The 20223-nt window shown below is 40.9% G+C and overlaps 1 protein-coding gene across 1 annotated transcript in view; it reads left to right on the top strand.

Annotated features, from left to right (window-relative positions):
* RGS6 (regulator of G protein signaling 6) overlaps positions 1-20223 on the top strand; it is a 95468-nt gene that overhangs the window by 31152 nt on the left and 44093 nt on the right. The window contains exons 2-9 of the mRNA XM_026078754.1: positions 6463-6513; positions 8154-8260; positions 10627-10678; positions 13356-13420; positions 16413-16489; positions 18245-18326; positions 18850-18924; positions 20107-20205. Coding sequence (XP_025934539.1) covers positions 6463-6513; positions 8154-8260; positions 10627-10678; positions 13356-13420; positions 16413-16489; positions 18245-18326; positions 18850-18924; positions 20107-20205 — 608 coding nt within the window. The remainder of the gene's footprint in view (positions 1-6462; positions 6514-8153; positions 8261-10626; positions 10679-13355; positions 13421-16412; positions 16490-18244; positions 18327-18849; positions 18925-20106; positions 20206-20223) is intronic.

Here is a 20223-nt window from a genome sequence, read left to right as displayed (position 1 = left end):
TGCTTTTCTGATATAAGTATTTTAAGATTGGTCCGAGTTCAGGAGCAAATTGTTTGGAAAATCTGGTGCTAAAATGGGTTCATCTGTTTTCAAGAATGAAGTGACAGGAAGGAGAACACGTTTTCACCTTTGCATCAAAAATATTGACTGAACCTTGAGTTTGGAGATGACTGACCACAGAGGCTAGGTATGTAGCTTGTTTGTTCATATAGTGTGTCATAGAGTATGTGGATACTGCCCAGGAAAAAGCTGAACATTTCAGATTTTTCATATTTCTTTTGAAAAGTCTATGAAAAAAAACACTTTAAAATGTCATTAAAGTATGTTTGGAGAATATTAAGGTTACACTGGTAAAAGCCAGGAAATAACCGTAACGTTTTACATCTGTTCCTGTAGATATGTGCATAAGACAAATTCTTTCATAACATGACCAGACAGCACTTTTTCTTAAGACCCTGCTTTGCTCAGTGTTAATATTGGTCAGTGTGAAGTGAGGCTGTGTAGCAGTCTGGGATCCAGAGCGTCTCACCTCATCAGCTACAGTGGCTGGATGGCATCCAGTGAACCAGGCTCAGCTCAGCAGCTCCCGTGAGAAAGGGCAAACTTTAGTCCTTCATCACTGACGCCACATCTGAGTAATATGAGGCGTTACGTATCAAATCACCATGGAGCTACTCTCCGCAGTGTTTACCAGCTCTCCCAACTCAGGACACTCAGCAAAAATAAAGGTTTTAAGTCCTTGCCTGTCTTTTCAGGCTCTTGCTAGTCTCTCCATTTAAATTTCTTATATTCTTATAAATATTCTTATAAATAAAGGCAGTTTTTCTATCAGGCTTAAAAAGAAATGCAAAGAGGCACGTGTGTGTGCTGATGTCTTAGACATACTCTTGGTTTTTTTATATATATGTATATACGTATGTTTATACACACACACACACACACACACACACACATATATACATATAGATAGCTAGATAACTTGTTAGGGATGGACCTAGTCCACTGATTAATAAGCAGACCCCAGTGGTCCCAATTCCACTGCCCAGAATCAGCAGCATATTTTCTATTCAGCATATTCTCAGAATATTCTCTACTCCAGGTAGTAAATCTTTAGAATTTGCTGGAGAAAGGTGCACCATCCTATGTTCCTTTGCCATTTCACATAGTGGGTAGAAGATGGGTGAATCCCATTACAGGTAGCCCTAGATTTTCCAAGTTCCTGTTTTTCTGGAAGAGGAAGAACAACTTAGGTTGGGTAAAAAAAGTATCAGGTACAGTGGTAGTGACTCACCTCATTAAATGTATCTTGCCTGTGGCCTCACACCATATGAACTTTTTTTCTTAATTTATCTTTTCATGGCTGGCTGGTCATTTGTCATGTTGACAGGCACTGGCCTTTTGAAAACACAAGGTACTATTATCAGATCACTGAGGCCTAACGGAAAATGGAGAAAATGACAAGAAACAGAAAACTGCTAGTCTGTCTCTAAACCAGGTAGGTAGATAAAATGGTCAATTGTGATTCCATCTGAGCATAAAGATATAACTATTTTGTTGGTATTAAGCAAGTTCATCAACTGCAGCTTCAAAGAACAGCCTAAAGCAACAAGATATATTTCATTATAGCTGAGGAGGAAATAGGTGTTCACAGGCTGTTGACTATCCTTGAACTGAACATACTTAGAGGAAATGTAGATGTATCGAGACGAGTATAGAGGAGAAGGGAGCCATTCCTCTACCTAGATCCAGCAATACCCAATGTCATGAAAACACATCCAACTATTTGTTTTTGGAAGATATCAAATGCCCCCTTAATGTTTAGTAAGAATGTGGCAGGTTCAAGGGTTTCCCTCTGTTGTCCTCTGAAAGAGCTTGTGAAACATCAGAAAAGATCTTTTGAGGAAGGTGAATTATGTGGGGACCATCAGTAGTGCCTGGCCTACACGAGAGGATTAAGATGAGATTTTCTGAAAAACTTATAGATAAAGGAATCTGTATCTTGGTCTGACAAAAGATGCTCTTGTAAAGGATTCACTCACATCTTTGCTGTTTGATATAAGGATAAATCTGAATTTGCTGATTTAAGAAAGGGCTTACACAGTGTTTTGTAGGTGGGCAAAAGTAGGTTGCAGTGAGAGAAACAGCCGCAAGCAAAGGCAAAGCCAGCATGAGGGTAACCCTAAAAATTGAAGGTGTTATGGTAGATGGCAGTGAGGAGTTTTCATTATGATTGAATATTAATTAGTGACATGGCTATTAATGATGACAGTAATTAACAGGGGAAGGAAAGCCTTGTCATTGTCCCGAGGGTGAGTAATCAGTCTTGGCAGGTGATAAATAATGGTTCAGCAAACTCAGCAGAAAGATGATCTGCCTGCCTCAGGACAACTGGAGAGCAGCTATAAAATCTTCCAGGCTCGTGGCAACATTCAGGAATGACTTCATATTTTTAACAGAGACAAATTAAAATCCACGATCTCAAGTGTTCCTTATACTTTGGAGTGACTGATCACAGTATTTCTGGTTGAGTCAATGTTTTCAGTTTACTTGCTGCTTTAAACCTCTCTTTTTTTAATCTTAATAACATGGGGAAAAAAGACCGCTGAATCAGCTTTCAGCATTACTTGAATTTTTCATTGTAGTTTGATGAAAATTGAATAGATTCCTCAAAAGGAGAGTGGAGTTGGGGACATGACTGTTCTTTGTAAAAATGGAGTGAGACTTAATCCTACAGTGAGTATTTGTGTGTCTTTGGAAAGGGATCGTTTGGAATGCACTTCCCCGCCTTACTCTTGAGCGGGGCAAGGAGCTCCTGTTCTAGAAGACTGTCAGAGCTGAGCTGCCATGCCACTTACCAATAAGATGACTAAAAGATAACTGCAAGCCCAAGGACTGTAATCTGAGATCAAAATCTGGACAAATAGTGGATTTTTCAGTTTGGAAGATGAACAGAAAACACAAGAAAGATTCTGGTTTAGCCTGAACCAAAAGAGCATTTTGTTTTTGTTTTATGTATAACAGCACAGAAGCACTTTAATTTGAATCTTCTTGAAATGGTTTTCTAACTCCAAATGTTTTGCTTAGCTCTACTCGAATCTTAGCTACGTAGCCAGTGTAATGGTATGTCTACATGGTGTTTCAGAGGTAGACATAAGCTCTCTGAACCTGTGCTCCAACCTGCCTAGTCCTGGGCCTGGCTTCAGCTCTAGAGTACATCTCTTCTGGGGCAGAGGTGGTTCATATCTGGCTGGCTCAAAGCATGACTAAACAAGCTTGTGTCTGCCAAAATAATATCAAGAAGATATCCCATATATTGAAAGCACAGAATGCTGGGCATCAATAAGTCAAGACACTAAAAATTTGGCTTATTGCACTAGATAGCAAAGTGCCACAATTTATGGTGAGAACCAGTAGAGTCTGTAGCTCAACTGTGTAAAGTAATATTATTTTAATGAAAGACATCTGATTTCTTGGCTACGTATTGTTTGTGCAGTTGTGGCTTGTGCAGGGTATGAGAAAATACGCTAAAGCAGTTGTCAGCTAGGACTCTTGAGACATGTATAGCTCTAAAGCAATTCAAACATGCTCTCCTGCCGGGACTGGAAGGGGTCACGGAGAGAGAGATGTACCCCCAGCCTAACTATGGAGCAATGCATCCACTCCCACCTATGGACTAATCTCAGAACTCCTGTTTTCCAAAGTACGTGGTTTTTGTCATGTGGCTCTTGATCGTAGCTTTCGTATCCACACTCAGTGTGCTAAGCACTGTGTGTTCACATAGAGAGTGTGTACAGCATTGTGCATACACAATCCACACCCTAGCTCCAAATTAAGACTTACTTTCACCAACCCTGAGCTTGTCTTCTCTTGGACTCCTCCCTGCCTCATCAATCCCAAGGAGGGTAGATCGTCATATAGGAATAGCGAGATAAAATTTGTTAACTGGAGAAATAGAACTAGGGAGAAATTTAACAGCCCATATGAAAAGTAAACCCTTAGGGACCATTATCAAAAAACTTTTCATAAAGCAAATAATCTTCAGTTGGAGGCAAGAGCAAAGAGGACTGTGCATATTGGTCAATGATAGGATAACTATGAACCATTAATGTTACTCAGCTATGAAAAAACTAAGGTGATTTTAGGATGTGCCTGGCAAGCTGTTTTTCAGTAGAGACAGGAAAGTGTTAGTATCATTGCCAGAGGCATTGATTAGACCTTCTACAGGGTAGCGTGTGCAGTTCTGGTGACTGCAGTTCAAAGAAATGTGACTTAAATTTGAAAAGGCACTGAGAAGGATGGTAAAGTAAATGGATAGTCCATCTTACACAGAGATGAGAAGAGTTTGGTTTGTTTAATGAAAGGGAGGTAGGGAGGCAATGTGTCAACCTTTCTAGAAATATTCAGGAGCAATGATCAAGGAAGAAAGATAATTCTTTATGTTAAATGATAAAATGGGTATGATATCAAATGCATTATTTATATTCATTAATTATAAAATGCATATTAGACTAGAAATTGCAAGAAGAGGTCTATCCAAAAAAACCAAAAACAACGTTCTGGAATAACCTTCCAGATAGGATAGTGGCAATTAAAATTGCCTGTAAGTGGAGTTTGTAAAAAGGATTGTATGAGAGGATCAGAGTGATCCTAGCTGAGAATACAGGCTTGTGAGATAGGCCCCTTAGGCTCTGATTTGCTGATACCTACTAGGCAGATTGAGACGAAGTCCAGCTGCTGCTTCTTGGTCTTGTCTGTTTGTCCATTATCTAAGCTAAAGCAGATGGCACCCTGATCTTCAGGGGCACAGGAAAGTTGTTTGACTTGTCTTGTGGGGATGGGGGTCCATATTCCCCCTTGCCTCTGAAGGCTGACAGTGAGAAGAGAGAGTGTTGGGTGGGGTTTACTGGTGCTCCTCGTGGAGCCRGGGGACAGCTTAGATTGTCAGGTGGGGAGCGAGGGCTGCCTTTCACTTCTGTATAGGGTATGGCCTGCTTTTCCAGTGGGAATTTCACCTCTATGGGAGAGTCACCCAGACCTGCAGATATTGCAGGGAGCTAGGACCCTGGCAGTGCCGGTATCTCTCTCTGTGGCACATCGTAATTGTGACTTTTGGCCTTTGTTGTAYTGAAAGTTTGCTGAAGGGATGGGAATGTTCTGGGCCTGTGGTAAGTGGGGGCATATGGAGCAAAGCGTTCTTTAGACGTTTCTGGAATAAACAATCATGTTGGTTATACTGTTTCTTGAAGTACCTTCCATGTCCGAACTCAGAAGTGCTCCATGCAAATATAATCCTCCAGGGTTCGTTTAGTCAGACCCAGCCATGTGGTGATCACTTCCTGTCATATGCTATCTTCAACTGATACATCACAAAACACCGCGCTAAATATTGTTGAGGCTAGTAGCCTCCTGTGAGTGAATGCAACTACTTCTCAACAAATGAAGGTATGCTGAGAAGGGCTTGGTGTTAGGTCTGCATCCAGACATAGCATCGTTACGTTGTGCCGCAAGCTACTGTAACTTAGACACTTACTTGCTGAATTGCCTCTGACTGTTTGACGCTGGGCAAGTCATGCTGACTGGCTTTTACACACTGGATGCTCAGTCACCATTATGTTTGATTTTAAGCTTAACTTTCTGAGTATGAGGCTTAACCAAATTTTGTTGTCCCCATCATGTTGTATTTTGCTAAAAAGCTATAGCTTCTAATGAACAAGTTTTCTACTTCAATGAGTTTCATGCAAGCAACAGAGAGGTTGTACACATGCAGAGGATCAAGCCTAGAGATCTTTACACTGTTTAAAAGATAGTGACAGCCTTTGAACTACCTGATGGGGCCTGAAAAGCTATAAAAATTACCTGATGGGCCCTAACAATCCACTTTTCTGCTCCTGGCCACCATATTGCTGATGAGATCACTAGCAAATGACAGCTCAACAATGGGTTGGTTTCAGGCACACTTAATCCCACTTTCTTCCCCAAGACATTGCTTGTGTCATTGGCATAGGCTTTTCTCTGTCTTTTTTTGACTGATAACTCCATTCTGCACTTTTAAATTATTGCCTCTGACTTTAAAGGTGAAAGATGCCAGTAAAGGGCTCCTTTGTCTCTTTGGTAGATAGTGCTTTCAGAAACATAACTCCCTGTATACTGATTTGAGAGAAGAACAACTGGGAGAGAACAGCTTACATGGAACCATTAGGATAATATTTGACTTAAAGTATATCAAGTCTCCTATCACACAGAATACTTCTTGGGACTTAGTACCTATAACTAAGTATATAATTACAGTGTGGCACAAGAAGGAAAAACATTTTGAACATCTCCTCCAGTGGAGATAAAAAAAGAAAATGAATTAAAATTCATGTCAGTTCTTTTGTATCTCATTTCAATGTGATGTCTCCCCAGGGCTTTCAGACACTCTGTGATCTTCAATGTTTAATGTTTTTTCCATTTTTATTGCAGGTGCTGACATTGTACAGTGGCTGATGAAGAACCTCAGCATTGAGGATCCAGGTAAGGTGACCATGGCTTGGGAGGAAAAGATACTCCATCTGTATTCTGTGTGCCATTAGACAGTAGATACTATTTTGCTGCAGAATCTAAAACACCCATAAAACAGCAAGGTTGTTTTAAGCATTTGGCAGGAAGGAGGAGGGAAAGAGATAAGAATCAGCATCTTAGTTAAGTCTAATACCTTGCACTACAACACATAAAAAGCCCTTTGTAGGAATCCTAGCCTGTCTGTGAAATCGTTGCTGCCTAAGAAAGCCTGGTTTATTTTAAGGCTGTTCATGGACTTAGAAACCAAGGTGCATGGTTAAGTAGGGAAAGTGACAGGGTTCATAGTGTGGAGAAAGGTAGCCATGACTGACAAGACATACTGGTCAAAGATGACATAGACACAGGATCAGATGATGGCTGCTAATTTATCATGGCAGATAGATACATAGATAATAAACTGTGATGGACTGGGCACAGTCCATCACCAAGCTTTTCAGTATTCAGAGCCACAAAAATCACTTTGGCACAGTTAAGAACTGTTGAGAAAAGAGGAAGAAAAGATGTTTTTGCAGGTCCAGAAATTTCTTTTCCCTTCCTAGAAAGGGAGAAAGCCCAACATCTTACTTCCAAGTGTTTTCCTGATGCACGCTGGCCTTTGACCATTTCTGAAGGCTCACTAACCTCCTATCAGATCTCTAACATCTAAGAATTGGCCTGTGACTATTTGATCACACCGGATCCCACAAGGCATGATCCATACCACGTGGCTGCACAAAGCATTTGTCAAGGCTGTGACAATCTGCCAGGTTATGTCTCTCTTCATCCAGATAAAACTGGCAAGTTCTACCTAAATTCAGGCCTATAAAGCCTTTTGCTGCTCCCAGTGTGTCTTTCACCACTTAAAAGTGGAGAGAGAGGCAGCATGGTCTCACCCAGAACATCCCTATACACACATCCCTTCACATGAGTCCAGGCAAGCCCCAAGCCTGAATTTCAGCTGCAGACAATAGCTGTATTGTTAGCCTGGGGGCACACGATCAGCTAATGTGCATTGCACAACTCTGAGAAAGTCGAAGCAGCTTTGACAGTTGACATCAGATGAAAATCTGTGCAGATGTACCTCTGGTGTGGTGAAAGGAAAGAGGCAAGGTTGTCCTGGCTGTGCTAGAATATGCACTCCCACTTACCTCAGTGTCTTTTTATTTTAATAACTGGCAATTCTTCAGTGTCTTTATGAATAAAGATGCTGCTAATGACCTGGTGTTGCAGATGTATGTCTAATTTGGAGGGGGAAAGTGGGGTTCACTGATGGAACAGGCTTCATGTCAGCTGTCACCTGTGGCAGATAATGTGCTTTGAATTGAATTTCAGACTCTAGAGCTGAATAGGTGTGGGACATTCTGTAAACATAAAAGCATCAGGTTAAGCATTTGTGCTGTGTTGCATCTATATTGTAAGGCTGATTTCTGCTCTCCTGTTTTGCATGATTTGGCTGGAAGGTACAAAGATGCAGTGTGGTTACAAAGCGGCGTGTACGTGCTAGGTCTCACTGTGAGTTGTCACCAGACCTGCAGCTGAAAGCAGAGGAGTGCGTAACGCACATATTTCTGACGCATCCCTGCTGTTTTCGTTTTTTCCTCACTCTTTCACAGTGGAAGCAATACACTTGGGAAGTCTTATCGCTGCACAGGGCTATATCTTTCCGATCTCAGACCATGTCCTTACCCTGAAAGATGATGGGACATTCTATCGTTTTCAGGTTGGTGAGTCCTTTGCCCTCCATGTGGCCCCTTTTACTATTCCTGCAGTAATACTGCTGAAATCCACACAATCTTTATTCCTAAGCAGTGGTTAGGTTCATAAAGCCAGCAGATTTTTTTTAGGGATTTCAGCTGTCTTGGTAGAGGTCTCAGGAAGTTCTGAAGTCCCGTCAAAAAGGTCTGCTTTAGAATCCCAAAGCACCCTCTTCTGCTTTCAGGCCCACAGTTCTTACATAAATGAACAAATATGTCCTGTGATTATTTTTGATGTGTGATTTCAAGCCTGTTGCGTTCAAAGTCAAACTAAACCAGTAGTGGAACATCATCCTGTATCTTGAAGAAAATGGTTTTCAGCTTCTAACCCTGGTAGAGAATTGAGTGGCCATTTTCCTGTGCAAAATGGACCAGGACAAACTTTGGAATTGAGCATTGAAACTCTGGCACAACAGAAAAATTCACATTTTTATCCTCTCTTGGCTGCAGATTCGTTTGGGAAGGCACAAGTTACTAGCTTTGGCTCTTCTACTGAGGGTGTGTAGCCTTGGCAAAGTCGTCTAAACTGGGACACCGCTATGCCTCAGTGTCCTTGTGTTCCCAAATGTGTTGAATTTTTAAAGCATCCTCTGCTTGGGTTCCATGCCCTTTCCAAAATCTGCTGCTATGGTGTTCCTAGCTAACTGAGTGCTTGTGCTGCAACAACTCATTTTAGATAGATTGTTTAACTTTAAAAGCAGCAGTAACTTCAAACCTAGAGTCCTATTGCATAATGTTCCTAGCTGAATTTGTGTTTTCCTCTTACATGATTCATGTGAGCTCCCTTATCTTTCTTGTGACCTTTCTTCTGTTCACTCTCCCATTCCTCCTTTTTCTTTGTTTTTCTCTTTTTTAGTTTTTATTTGAAAAGCCTGTTTTTATCTTGACATCTTTGCATCTGATGTTGCTGCCACTCACACCCACTGTCTTGCTGCTAATATGGTATTGTTACCATATGAGACYTGTGACACAGTGGGGAAAAAAGAGAAGATCACAGAGCTCCCCTTATCTCTCCTCACCCTCTGGTTACCTGCCATCCCTCAAACTAAGATTTTTCATGACAGATCCCCTGCTTTTCAGAAAGCCCTTCTCCTTTCATGCAGGACTCAGCAGAAGCAGGGGTAATACCAATTGCCTATCTAGCTGTATTCTTCTCCATTTTAAAAGAAAGACCCCATAGGAAGGATCATCATCAAGTTGTCCTCTGCAGCTCTTAGAAGCCCTATTTCAAATGTATGGTATAATTGAATTCTTTTTTCTAATTTTAAGCCCATGTAAACCACATCATCCAATTGTCTTGACTGCTCATTGACTTTCTTTTTCCTCCTCTTATCGTTTCCTACAACTTTTGCTTACTCCTTGCCTACTGTCGCTTCCTGCAACAATTCTCCTCAGGCATTAYGTACAAAAGCAACCTAATAAAATCATTTTTCTATTCCGTTACCCTGTTCTTTCCACTTTCTACCTCGACATCCATCCCTCCTTTAACAGTAGCTCATCGTCTCCTGAAGTTCGTGAGATACATATCAGTGAGAAGCATTGAACCACATATTATTTGATCTTTCCATTTTTTCTCACTGTACTTTGGTGCAAGAAATGGTCTTTGTATATGTGTGTAATGTCGTATGCCCATTTGTGGCATTACATCACTAATGCAAAACAGTGTTCTGCAATTTGTGTAATCACAAGGACATTATTTTTCATTCATGTTAAAGCTGAAATACAGCCGCCATGTAATAACATCTTATAATTAATTGTGGCAACCACAATATGCAGACCTGGATAAAAAACAAAAACAGTAAGCTTAGCAGGACTTCTGCTTTCAAAACAACTCTAATCAGCTGAGTTCTGAACTCTGCCATCTGGTTTATTTAAGAAGTAAATTGTTTTGTAGGCTGCCAACCACACTGGTAGTTGCTCCAAAAAACCAAATGGTATGTAGTGTGTACAAAAGGCCACAAGGCTTGTTCTCATGCTCCTAAAAAAAGATTCAGAGTGCGTGTGAATTCCTGGGGAAAGAGGAGGTTCTGGGGATAGAAGATAAGCAGCCTATATTCAGATGAGGTGGCAACAGTACCTAAAATATCATCAGGATACTGTATATCCTGAATCTGTGCTTCAGTATCTCTATTTACCTGCAATGGTGAATGCTAAAAATGATACCTTCTTGGGAAGCCATCCTCATTTTTATTGAAATCTGTAGCAATATCTGGGCAGAGACTTGGCCTTAGACTTTGTGATTCTTCTTTTTGTACTTGTAGTGTTATTCTGCATCTGAATTGCTTTTCCTTTCTCAAATTATTATATTAAAATACATGTGCTGTTTCTTCAGGCACCATACTTCTGGCCTTCAAACTGCTGGGAACCAGAAAACACAGATTATGGTGAGAATATAATTATTTCATTGTAGAAAGTTAGTGCAGAAAGTGTGTGATGGAAAATGTTGTCCTTGAAATAATTATTTATTGGTCATCTAAACCCTTCAGCAGCTCTTGTTTCTTGTAAGACTGCAACCTCAGGGGCAGATTTGTGCTAGCCTCACTTACAAGAAATGAAATCCCAGATTCACTGAAGCCTGTGGAGTTTAAGCCATTGAGTTCAATGGGGCCAGGATTTTACGTACTGTTACCTGAGTTCTCGGACAGCAGGATTTATGGGAAGCAGAATATTGCTCCTTGGGAATTTTAAATAATACCGATATTGCTTCTGTGGGGGAACATACTCTGATCTGTAGCTGAATTTGATGTGTTCATCTATAAGAAGTTATCTGGGCACTCATCAGGCTGATCAATAAACCAGTATCTAACTGATGGCAACCCATAGTTAAGCTTCTCTGATATATGATATCAGGCATATTTTTCCCATTTTTTAAGACTGCCAGCTAAAAATTGGTAAAAAGAGAAGACTGAGCGTGGTTCCTGAACTAATAAACTGCAACATGCTGTATTAAACATCTGAGTGGCTGCAGACAGTGATAATACATAAAGAAAATATGTCAGTGGTGTTATCTTTAGCTGTCTCCGTGCGGTATTGCTGTTTCTTCCAGAACTACCCTTCTTTCTTAGTTAAATGATAAAATCAATTGTTTTATCCTGGTGCGGCACTGGAAGAGGAAGTGAATCCATGTGTTTGCTCATAAAACAGGAACTTTTGGAAGTGCTTCCTTTAAAATATCTCACAATCTAAGATCAGTTTATAACCCCTCCCCAAATATCTTTTTTTTTTCTTTCCCAGACAATAATTACTTGTCATTATGGATTTTGGAAATTATTTGCTGGGGTGGAGGAGTTGCTCACAATGGTGTCTGTCATGTGATAGTTCATTCACAGTCCTCATCTGCAGTGGAAGCTAGTGCAGTCTTACATGTTCATCCCAATGAGGGACTGGGAGACTAGGAGAAAACATGGAAATATTCATTATATGGAAAATAATTTCCAGAGATTTTACAAACAGCCCCCATATATAACCATACAGWCTGAACCATGCCAGAAGAATAGCGATCTGAAGATGGAAGTTCTGTTGTTTCCTGTAGTGTTTGGTAAATAACTGAGTTTCACAGTTAGGTTGTTGTGCTCCAAAGGCAGTGAGTGGAACAGCACACCTCAAAATAAAGCCCTATATGAACTGACCCACAGCTGAAAGAGCTGCAGCTGCATTCGCTCTGAGCCATGTAGTGACAGATTTTCACCTATCCTAGAAATCTCTAACATATGTTTATAATCAGTGTTTGTATATCAGCTGGGTCTGTGAAGACGGGCTCTTCCCAGGAATTAATCCCAAACTAGCAGTAGACCCGAATAAAACTGAAATCCTAGCAGCTTTTCATACTTTTTTTATTTGCATGGATCCATTTACAGGACAGGAACTGACTTGCTAATGACAGGTTACTGCCTAGTATGAAGAAATACTGTGAGATGACTGACTATCACTTAATTTGGTGTTGTAAATGGCTTACAGATGAAACTGCTCTTGAAAAGTATAAACGCAAAGGAAATACGTGAACTGATCAACCCTGGTCACCATGCATTATGTTGGCTCATTATATGAATGTTTTATACAACACTGTTTTTTTCAGGTATTTTAAATAGAAGGCTAGGTTTCCAATGAAAAATGTTCATGAAAGGGTCAACAAATTGCATTTGCCACCAAACTGAAACCCCATGGTTTGCAGAGAAAAGCTGAAATTTTCTGAAAAAGGTTTGTAATAGAAGAAGTTTTCTGTAGATGATACTCTGCTTTCTGCCTAGCTCCAATATTTTACATGGTTGGACAAATTATACCTGGCCCTGCAGCACAAGAGAAAGGGCGAAAGACAAGGAGTTTTTAAAATTCACACCCAGATTCATCCCAAAATGATCTCTACTATGTAGTTCCGATCTGAATCTGTACCCAGAGTGTGCTAGGGATCCTTGTGTTTCAGCACATAACAGAAATGGGGTGAGCTAGCAGTTCAGTAGAGGCTTTCCCAGAACACTGCCTGATGTGCCGTCCTGCGCTGGGCTCATCTGGACCCTCAGAATCCAAAAGCACATCAGTTTCTCCAATATCTAGCTACGGTGATACATGCAAGGGCTTTTTTTAACCATTTAAAATGTATAGAATAAATGAGTGGAGCATATGAAGGAATGCTGGTATCAAACCTTTAAGATCTGGCCTGTATTTCTGCTTTCATTTCAATATCCTGAAATTATTTTTTAATAAAAGGGGAGAAGAAATACAGAGATATGGAGAGCTGCTCACATCAGCAGGCATATTCCCAAAGTGCTGAGGGGAACAGGTTGCTCATGCTAAATCTTCTACCAACCCCAGATGCAACTGTGCATTTCTGAGACTCCTCGTTAGGTCCTCACAGCTACTCTCAGCACTTTTAAATGAGGTGTCCCAGAAGTTTAAGGCCTCTGAGAATGCTAGCATGCAATGTCAGGTGGGTATTCAGCCCTTTCATTCCTTGGCTCATGTTGCTTTCTGATGAAGATGAACAGTGCATGCACCATTCTTTTCTTAAGATCTTGTACTAATAATCTGTTCTGTAATTGTTTTCCTTTCTGTTTCTCCTTTTAGCCATCTATCTTTGCAAACGGACCATGCAGAACAAAGCTAGGCTGGAGCTGGCGGATTATGAAGCCGTAGGTACACTGCTGCTCGAGTTTCAAGGGGGGCAAGAATGCTTTGTTCACTGACGGGATGCTGCCACCTTGTGCTTTGGGGTCAGCTTTTACTGTTTCTTCTTTAGTTGTCAGAATTGTGTGAAAGTTGATCTGGAGAGAAAGTCAGGTACATGAAGGGGGAATGTCCCTAGCATAGACTTTGCAGTGTCTCAGAGTATCTGCCATATAGCCCACCAAGACAGGCAAATTACATAGAAGTTTACATCGGTTTCCTGTTTCCAGTTAACAGTTCCTGTTTTATAGCCAATACTAACACACTGAGATGATGGATTTTCAGTGCATTATTGAACAATTAAATCCTGATGACCCGTGACTTATCGCTTCAGACCTTAGAAGGAAAGTTTTCAGAAATTAAACTTGGCCTATGCTTTCAATATACCATATAAAAGTTATTCATTAGGCTTATTCAGGGAGAGTTTTCTGTTACGAAGTTATTGCTCTTAAAACTATCCCCAGCCTCGACTTAAGTTGCACAGAGTTCAGGTGGAGAGGGATGGGAAGATGGAAGTAGGAGAGGCAAGGTTGGTGTGAGTTTCTTTAAATTCAGGCAGCGTAACAGACTGTCCAGCTGAACTTCTGTTTCTTTCATATTGTCTATGTCTTGTTTACTAGCTCAATAGCCTAACAGCTGAATTTCAAATGCAGAGTTTTTCAGTGGAGTGTTAGTTTATGAAGCTGGTTCTAGTGTCCGTGTGTGTTCATGTTTATTATGATGAAAACTTTTATATTGCATATATTTTATGGGTCTTTCCAAGAATGAACTTTTTTCCTTTTTTCTTATCTTCTACATTTTGGGGCTTTTGGACACATGGACAAATATACATCTTTTGGTGCTTTCAGTGAAGAGCATGCAAAAATTGCCACTTATCTAGTCCATCCTTGAAATGTATGCATGGTTCCCAAGACTTCCAGTCTTGAAGTATACAGACATAAAGTAAGGAATATAAAAACCCACATGCATTTATACATTCTTTTGCTGAGTTGTTCCTTCTGCATATTTTTTATTTCATTATTAAAACAATTAAAATTGCTCACAGCAAACCAATTAACTGTAAGTACTCTAAAGATCTATCAGAAAGCAACAAAAGGCTGTTCAGCAGCACACAAACACCCACACACATGCAATGAGGCTATGGCTAAGTACTTTTGCGCATCGTTGTCTACTGAGAGTAGCAATGCTCCAGTGATGGCAATAATTAGATCTTGGCAGTCTCCCATTTTTCTTGTGAAGATTACATTGCACAGCTAGAGATGGCTTCTGCATTCAAATTTTGCTCTCTTAATTAGAGACAATGAGATAAGAATGGCACCGACTCTTCCTACTYGTTATGAGAGCTGAAGTGGGCACAGCAATGGAGATGTAAGCCGAGCACAAGTAAGAGAAACAGGCTTACACGAGTAGGAAGGAGTCCCATACATTTAGTACACGTTTTTGCGGACGTAGCATGAGGATGCTTCTCCCCAAGTACCAGCACTGACCTGGACTTTCCCAAAAGGATCTGTACAAAACAGCACAGGGCACATCTTCTCATTTTAGATTCTGCTTGTGTCATTCATAGACCTGCTAGGTATCTCCTGGTAAAACAGTAGTCTTGGTTATATGATTGAGCTTGTATGATTGCATTTAATTTTGTTTCTTATTGGCCAAACATAAGCCTGATTCCAATACTGCTTCAGTTGGTGATGTTTCATCGGTTTCAGCATATTTACTCTAGAGGGCACATGTGAACATAATTTAAAATAAAAAAATCAAACCCGCAGAAAATTGCTTTTGCAGATATTGCAAGTAGTTTTTCCCTGTGGCTACAGTTAAGGAAATCATCGCTGTTCAGGAGAGCTATAAATCATTTGCTTAACTGTTTTTCTTCATGTATATGGACTGAAAATCCCATGTGGACTTGGTGGTAACAGGCTCAAGCTTTAAGCCTTGTGTTTTACAAGAGGTCAGAGTAAATAATACAAAGATTGCTTCTGGTCTTGAAATGCATGTGCTTAAGCACTTTCTTGAAATGAAGGGAGTAAGTATAAAAGGAATGGCAGTAGAACTAATAGTGTCTTATCCCTTAAAAAAACTTGCAACACTTGAGCCAGCTATAATGGGCAAGAGAATCAAGTTAATAGTTTCAAATGCCTCTTATCAGAGTGTGCGTGCATATGTGACTTCGGGGTGCCATCTAGGAGTTAAGTCTGAAGATGGCCTTGAGCCTGAAATTCAGGCCATGCCACGAGTTCAGCCTTGAGCTATGAAGAAGTCAGATCCACCTCCAAATGTCCAGATCACAACACTCTCTGTAGTGGATCTGGGCAAGAGCTCTTACCTCAGGTTTAGAGCAAGGCTGCATCTGGACCTAGTCGTTGCAGTTGGTTATTTCCATTGTTCAGACAAATAAGCTGTTTCCTTTTGTGAATCATCCCGGCCGTTCCCAGAGGTGAGTGCTGTGCAGCTGGGCGATGCTCTCGGTGGCAAGCAGCCCTGCCCACGGCGAGGGATGCTCAGGCCTTACACCTTAGCAAAAGCCCAGAGAGGAGAGAGCTGGGGCGGGGGAGGAAGGGAAAGTGGGGGGGAGAGCAGGAAACGTGCAGGTGACAGCCATCTGCTAGCAGAAATGAACGTCATCAGTTTCACAAAGCTGCTCAGTATTATCTTTTGGGAACAAGTCCATCACTATTTTATTGCTAGAGCTCTGGCTGTCTTCATCTCACTCCATTACTTCTCCCTGACAGGGTCCTCTTGGCTGCAGCTATGGGGGGGGGCCTGAGAGGACGTGTCACAACCTTGCTTTGCAGACAGGGAAATTCACTGAAACCAACACTAACCTCCATGTCTTGAGTTTTCTAGGTTAAAAAAAAAAAGGGGGAATAAATAGACACCCCACATGGTAACTGTGTTCCTAAGCTCTCATTGTAATTGCCAGGAGTAATTGTTCTCACTGTTTTCATCTCTTGTCAGGAAAACTTAGCAAGACTTCAGAGGGCATTTGCAAGAAAGTGGGAATTTATCTTCATGCAAGCTGAGGCCCAAGTGAAGTAAGTAGTCCTAGAGCACTGAACTGCACCAATATTTAAAGCTGTGCAGGAAAGGGGATTCTCTGAAGATAAAATTTCTCTGTCAAGGTCTTTACTGCAACTAAACTCAGAAGGTATTGGTAGGTTTTAGTCACTGGCAGGCTAGTAACAATAGAGAGCTAATTCTCAAGGTTTGCGGCAGAGACTGAAAGATGGGTTTAATTATCTGTACGTAACTTGGTGAGTCAGGAATTCCTGAGCTTGATTTCTTAATATCATATTGATTCATCATGTGAGCTTGGGCAATTCACTTGCCCATTCTGCTTCTGCCTTTGTATAGTATTTGTTTCGTATAGGTGGAAAGAAAAAAGCTTTGTCCTCTGTGTGTGTTACTCTATGTTTGTAAAATATTTCAAAGATTAAAAATATTGTCATTTCAGAGTACCTAGAATGGTGGCATTTACCAATTCCCAGTCAACTCAGTTGTACCTGAACTCTCTGCAGTCCTGTTTGTGCTGCTAAATTAGTGTGGAGAACTGGGTGCCACTTACATGAAACTTACCCAAACTTAATATTTGTTTTTTTCCTGTCTTCTGCTTGCAATTGAAATCTACAATTTTTCACTTCTTTCTCTGTGAAAGCAGTTTGAAGCCCCTTCTTAGTGTATTGAGCATGTTGTCATTATTGCTGCAAAATAGGTATGGTCCAGTGTTTGTAGACTAGTGTACTTAAAAGCCTACATGTCCATTTAATGGATCTAATTGTCACCTATAAAAATTGAAAGCTGGCAAAGATGATGCGTAAGAATACCAGTATTCTGTATCACTAGAAAGAATTTGCACTTTTAGCATCAAATGCTAAAAAATTCAGAGAGACTGTCAGCTTTTCAAGCCTGCTCTGGAGGCGAAGGTGGTTCCTCCTCCTCCTCGCCTCATCTGGTCTCTCTGTAGGCAGATCCTGCAAGCTGATGGTCCTTTTGCTGTGCTCATGTATTGAGCTGAGCACACCGCTGAGGCACCAGACATGAATTGCTGGATGCTGCCAAGAGGTAGGGGAACAGTTGCTTTGAACAACCTCCAGTGGCCTTCGATGTGTATGTTTCGAGAGAGCTGATTTACAGCTGTATCAAGGCTGAATTTATTGAGCTGCAGCTGTGCCAAGGGAGTAGTCAGGTGTTTTTCGGATGAGTGCTGGCTTGCACGCGGCTGGGACAGCGAGCTCGAGTCTTGCTCCATGGGCCGGTGCTTGCGCTGCCTCCTCACTCTGCTAACTCCATGCTGACACCGTATAGCCAGACCTTGTCCTTGCAGTGCTTAAGGAGGGTGGCTGCAAATGCCGCCCTTGCTGTTGCAGCCAGTAATTCCTCGGGCAGCTGTACCTGGGGAAATTGCAGTCACAGCGCCGGCACTGCTGGGGCACACGGGTGGAGTTGGGAGCTGCCCAGCTTGGACCTCCAGCCAGCGCAGGCCATGAGCTTAACTTGAAGCAAACACATCCCTGGTGGGTCCCCTGACATAGCCAAAGCCAAACATGAACTTCGCCATTCTGCCAAATCAAGGTCTGGGAACAGGAAAATCCCTTTTGACACATTTTGGGATAAACGTCAGTGATACTTTGTTCATGGCCTTGCAAGCAGGAGTGTGACATCTCTGTTTGAAAAATGGGTTAATATGCTGAACATTTTTGTCATGGGGTTAAAAACCCCAGTGAGGAACTGTAGCAAAGATGAAAGCATTAGTTGTATGCTGACTCATATATTTATGCTTCTGTTTTCAGAATTGACAGGAAAAAGGATAAAACAGAAAGAAAAATTTTGGACAGCCAGGAAAGAGCATTCTGGGACGTGCACAGGCCTGTGGTAAAGTTATTTTTAAAAGATGAGACTGTCCATGTTCTGACAAGGTTTTAATGCTAGTAAACACTGTGCCGTGAGCTGCATAAAGACATTGCTTTTAAAGTCACCATGTGCATTTTCCCTGTGTTTCAAAAAAGTCACGTTTCTACAAGACTATTTTAGACATTCTAGATCTGTGCATGCATGGAACTACTGCTTGAAAGTATAGCATAAATGTGAAATCTGGGGGATTTTTTGTTGTATGTATAAAGAAAAACAGTTCAACTAGTTTGACTCAGACTTTCTAAAAAAAAGACTTTCTTCTTAGCTGAGACATTTCCTTTTGATGCCAAAGTTATAAGTAAATAGACTTGATGCTGAGATGCCAGCTTTAGCTATATGCACTCTCTTGTTTAGTAAGCATAATTTATGGGATGCAAACTTAAGGAAAGAATTCTGAAGAAGTTCTAATTATGTATTTTAGAAAGGTAAGGTAGCATGTAGATTGTAAACAGAAAAGATTAATATTATTGCTATCTCTTTTCAGCCAGGCTGTGTGAACACCACAGAAATGGACATTAGAAAGTGTCGTCGTATGAAAAACCCACAGAAGGTCAAAAAGGTCTGTTTTTGTTTTGTTTTTTAATATGAATCACACTTGACACCTACAATATATCAGACTTTCCCTATAGGGATCAAAAAAAAGGTTTTACAAATAGCAGTTCAACTTTGTTCTAATCAGTAAATTTACTATGCCCATTTTCCAGGTGGACAGGGACCAGACTGAGTCACTGGTAGACCTGAGAACAACATTAGGGAGCTCAGTGCCCCAGACATCTGCTGGCTAAGCACTCCTAAAATTAAAATCGATTGGCAAAAGTAGCTAGGTCCCATTTTCAGAAATTTTGGGGGGACAGATTTTTCAAAGCTATTTACCCGACTTAATCATTTCAGAGGCTGGGTCATTAGCAACTTGGGTGCCTTTGACTTCCAGCAAGTTTTAGCTCCTATGTGTATATGTCAGTTTTGGAGGTTGCAGTAGACTCCTAATTTCCATCAGCAGTTAATTGCAGCAGAGCCATACACATGTCCCTTACAAATATTAAATAAAAAGCAAATGTACTAAAGGAAAGGATAACTGATATTACTTTCAGTGCAGGTCTGTGTCCTGAAAATAAATGACTGCAAGTCAATCTGCAGGTTTTCATTTAGAGAGCTTTGTGTGAACTTGACCCACTGACACCTGGTTAAGCTTGTTCCTTAATGTGTAGTTTTATGACAAGAAATTTAACTCAGTGGAAGAAAATGACATAGGGTTAGACTCCTGTCTTTTTTTTCTCTCTCTGCTTGGTTCACCACAGTGACCTTTCCCAGTGCTTATCCTGCAAACATCAACACCCACAGTGCTCAGAGCTCCTGAGAATTATCAGCTGCATTCTAACATTCAAAACAACCCCCCTTTTTACTTACTGTGAAACAAGCCTGTAGGTTGCAGCAGCACAGAGTGGTCACCTCATATCTAATGGGGAAGTTTCAGGTATGAGAGTTTTATTGGAAGCAAGGTCATGCTTGAAACCCCCAGGTTTTGGTTAACATGTCTGCAGACTTTCCAAGTCCAGGCATTTGCAAATGCAGTCTGATTTGTAAATTTTGCTCCAGGCTAAATAATTATTCACATGCTTGGAAAGAAACAGTAGGAAATTGCTGACTTGTTACCTTACTGTTTTATGTATTGCACTTTTCCTCATTGCATAACAGAGAAAAAGATAGTAATCCCTTCTATTTGTGTATTGGTTCATTACAGTCAGTATATGGGGTTACTGAGGAGTCTCAGCCCCAAAGCCCTGTACACGTGCCCTCCCAACCTGTACGCAAAACTACAAAAGAGGATTTCCGAAAACAAGTAAGTAGACAGCTATAC

The sequence above is a fragment of the Apteryx rowi genome, unplaced genomic scaffold (assembly GCF_003343035.1).
Source record: "Apteryx rowi isolate R43461 unplaced genomic scaffold, aptRow1 scaffold_488, whole genome shotgun sequence".
NCBI lineage: Eukaryota > Metazoa > Chordata > Aves > Apterygiformes > Apterygidae > Apteryx > Apteryx rowi.
This window is presented reverse-complemented; position numbering and strand designations above follow the sequence as displayed.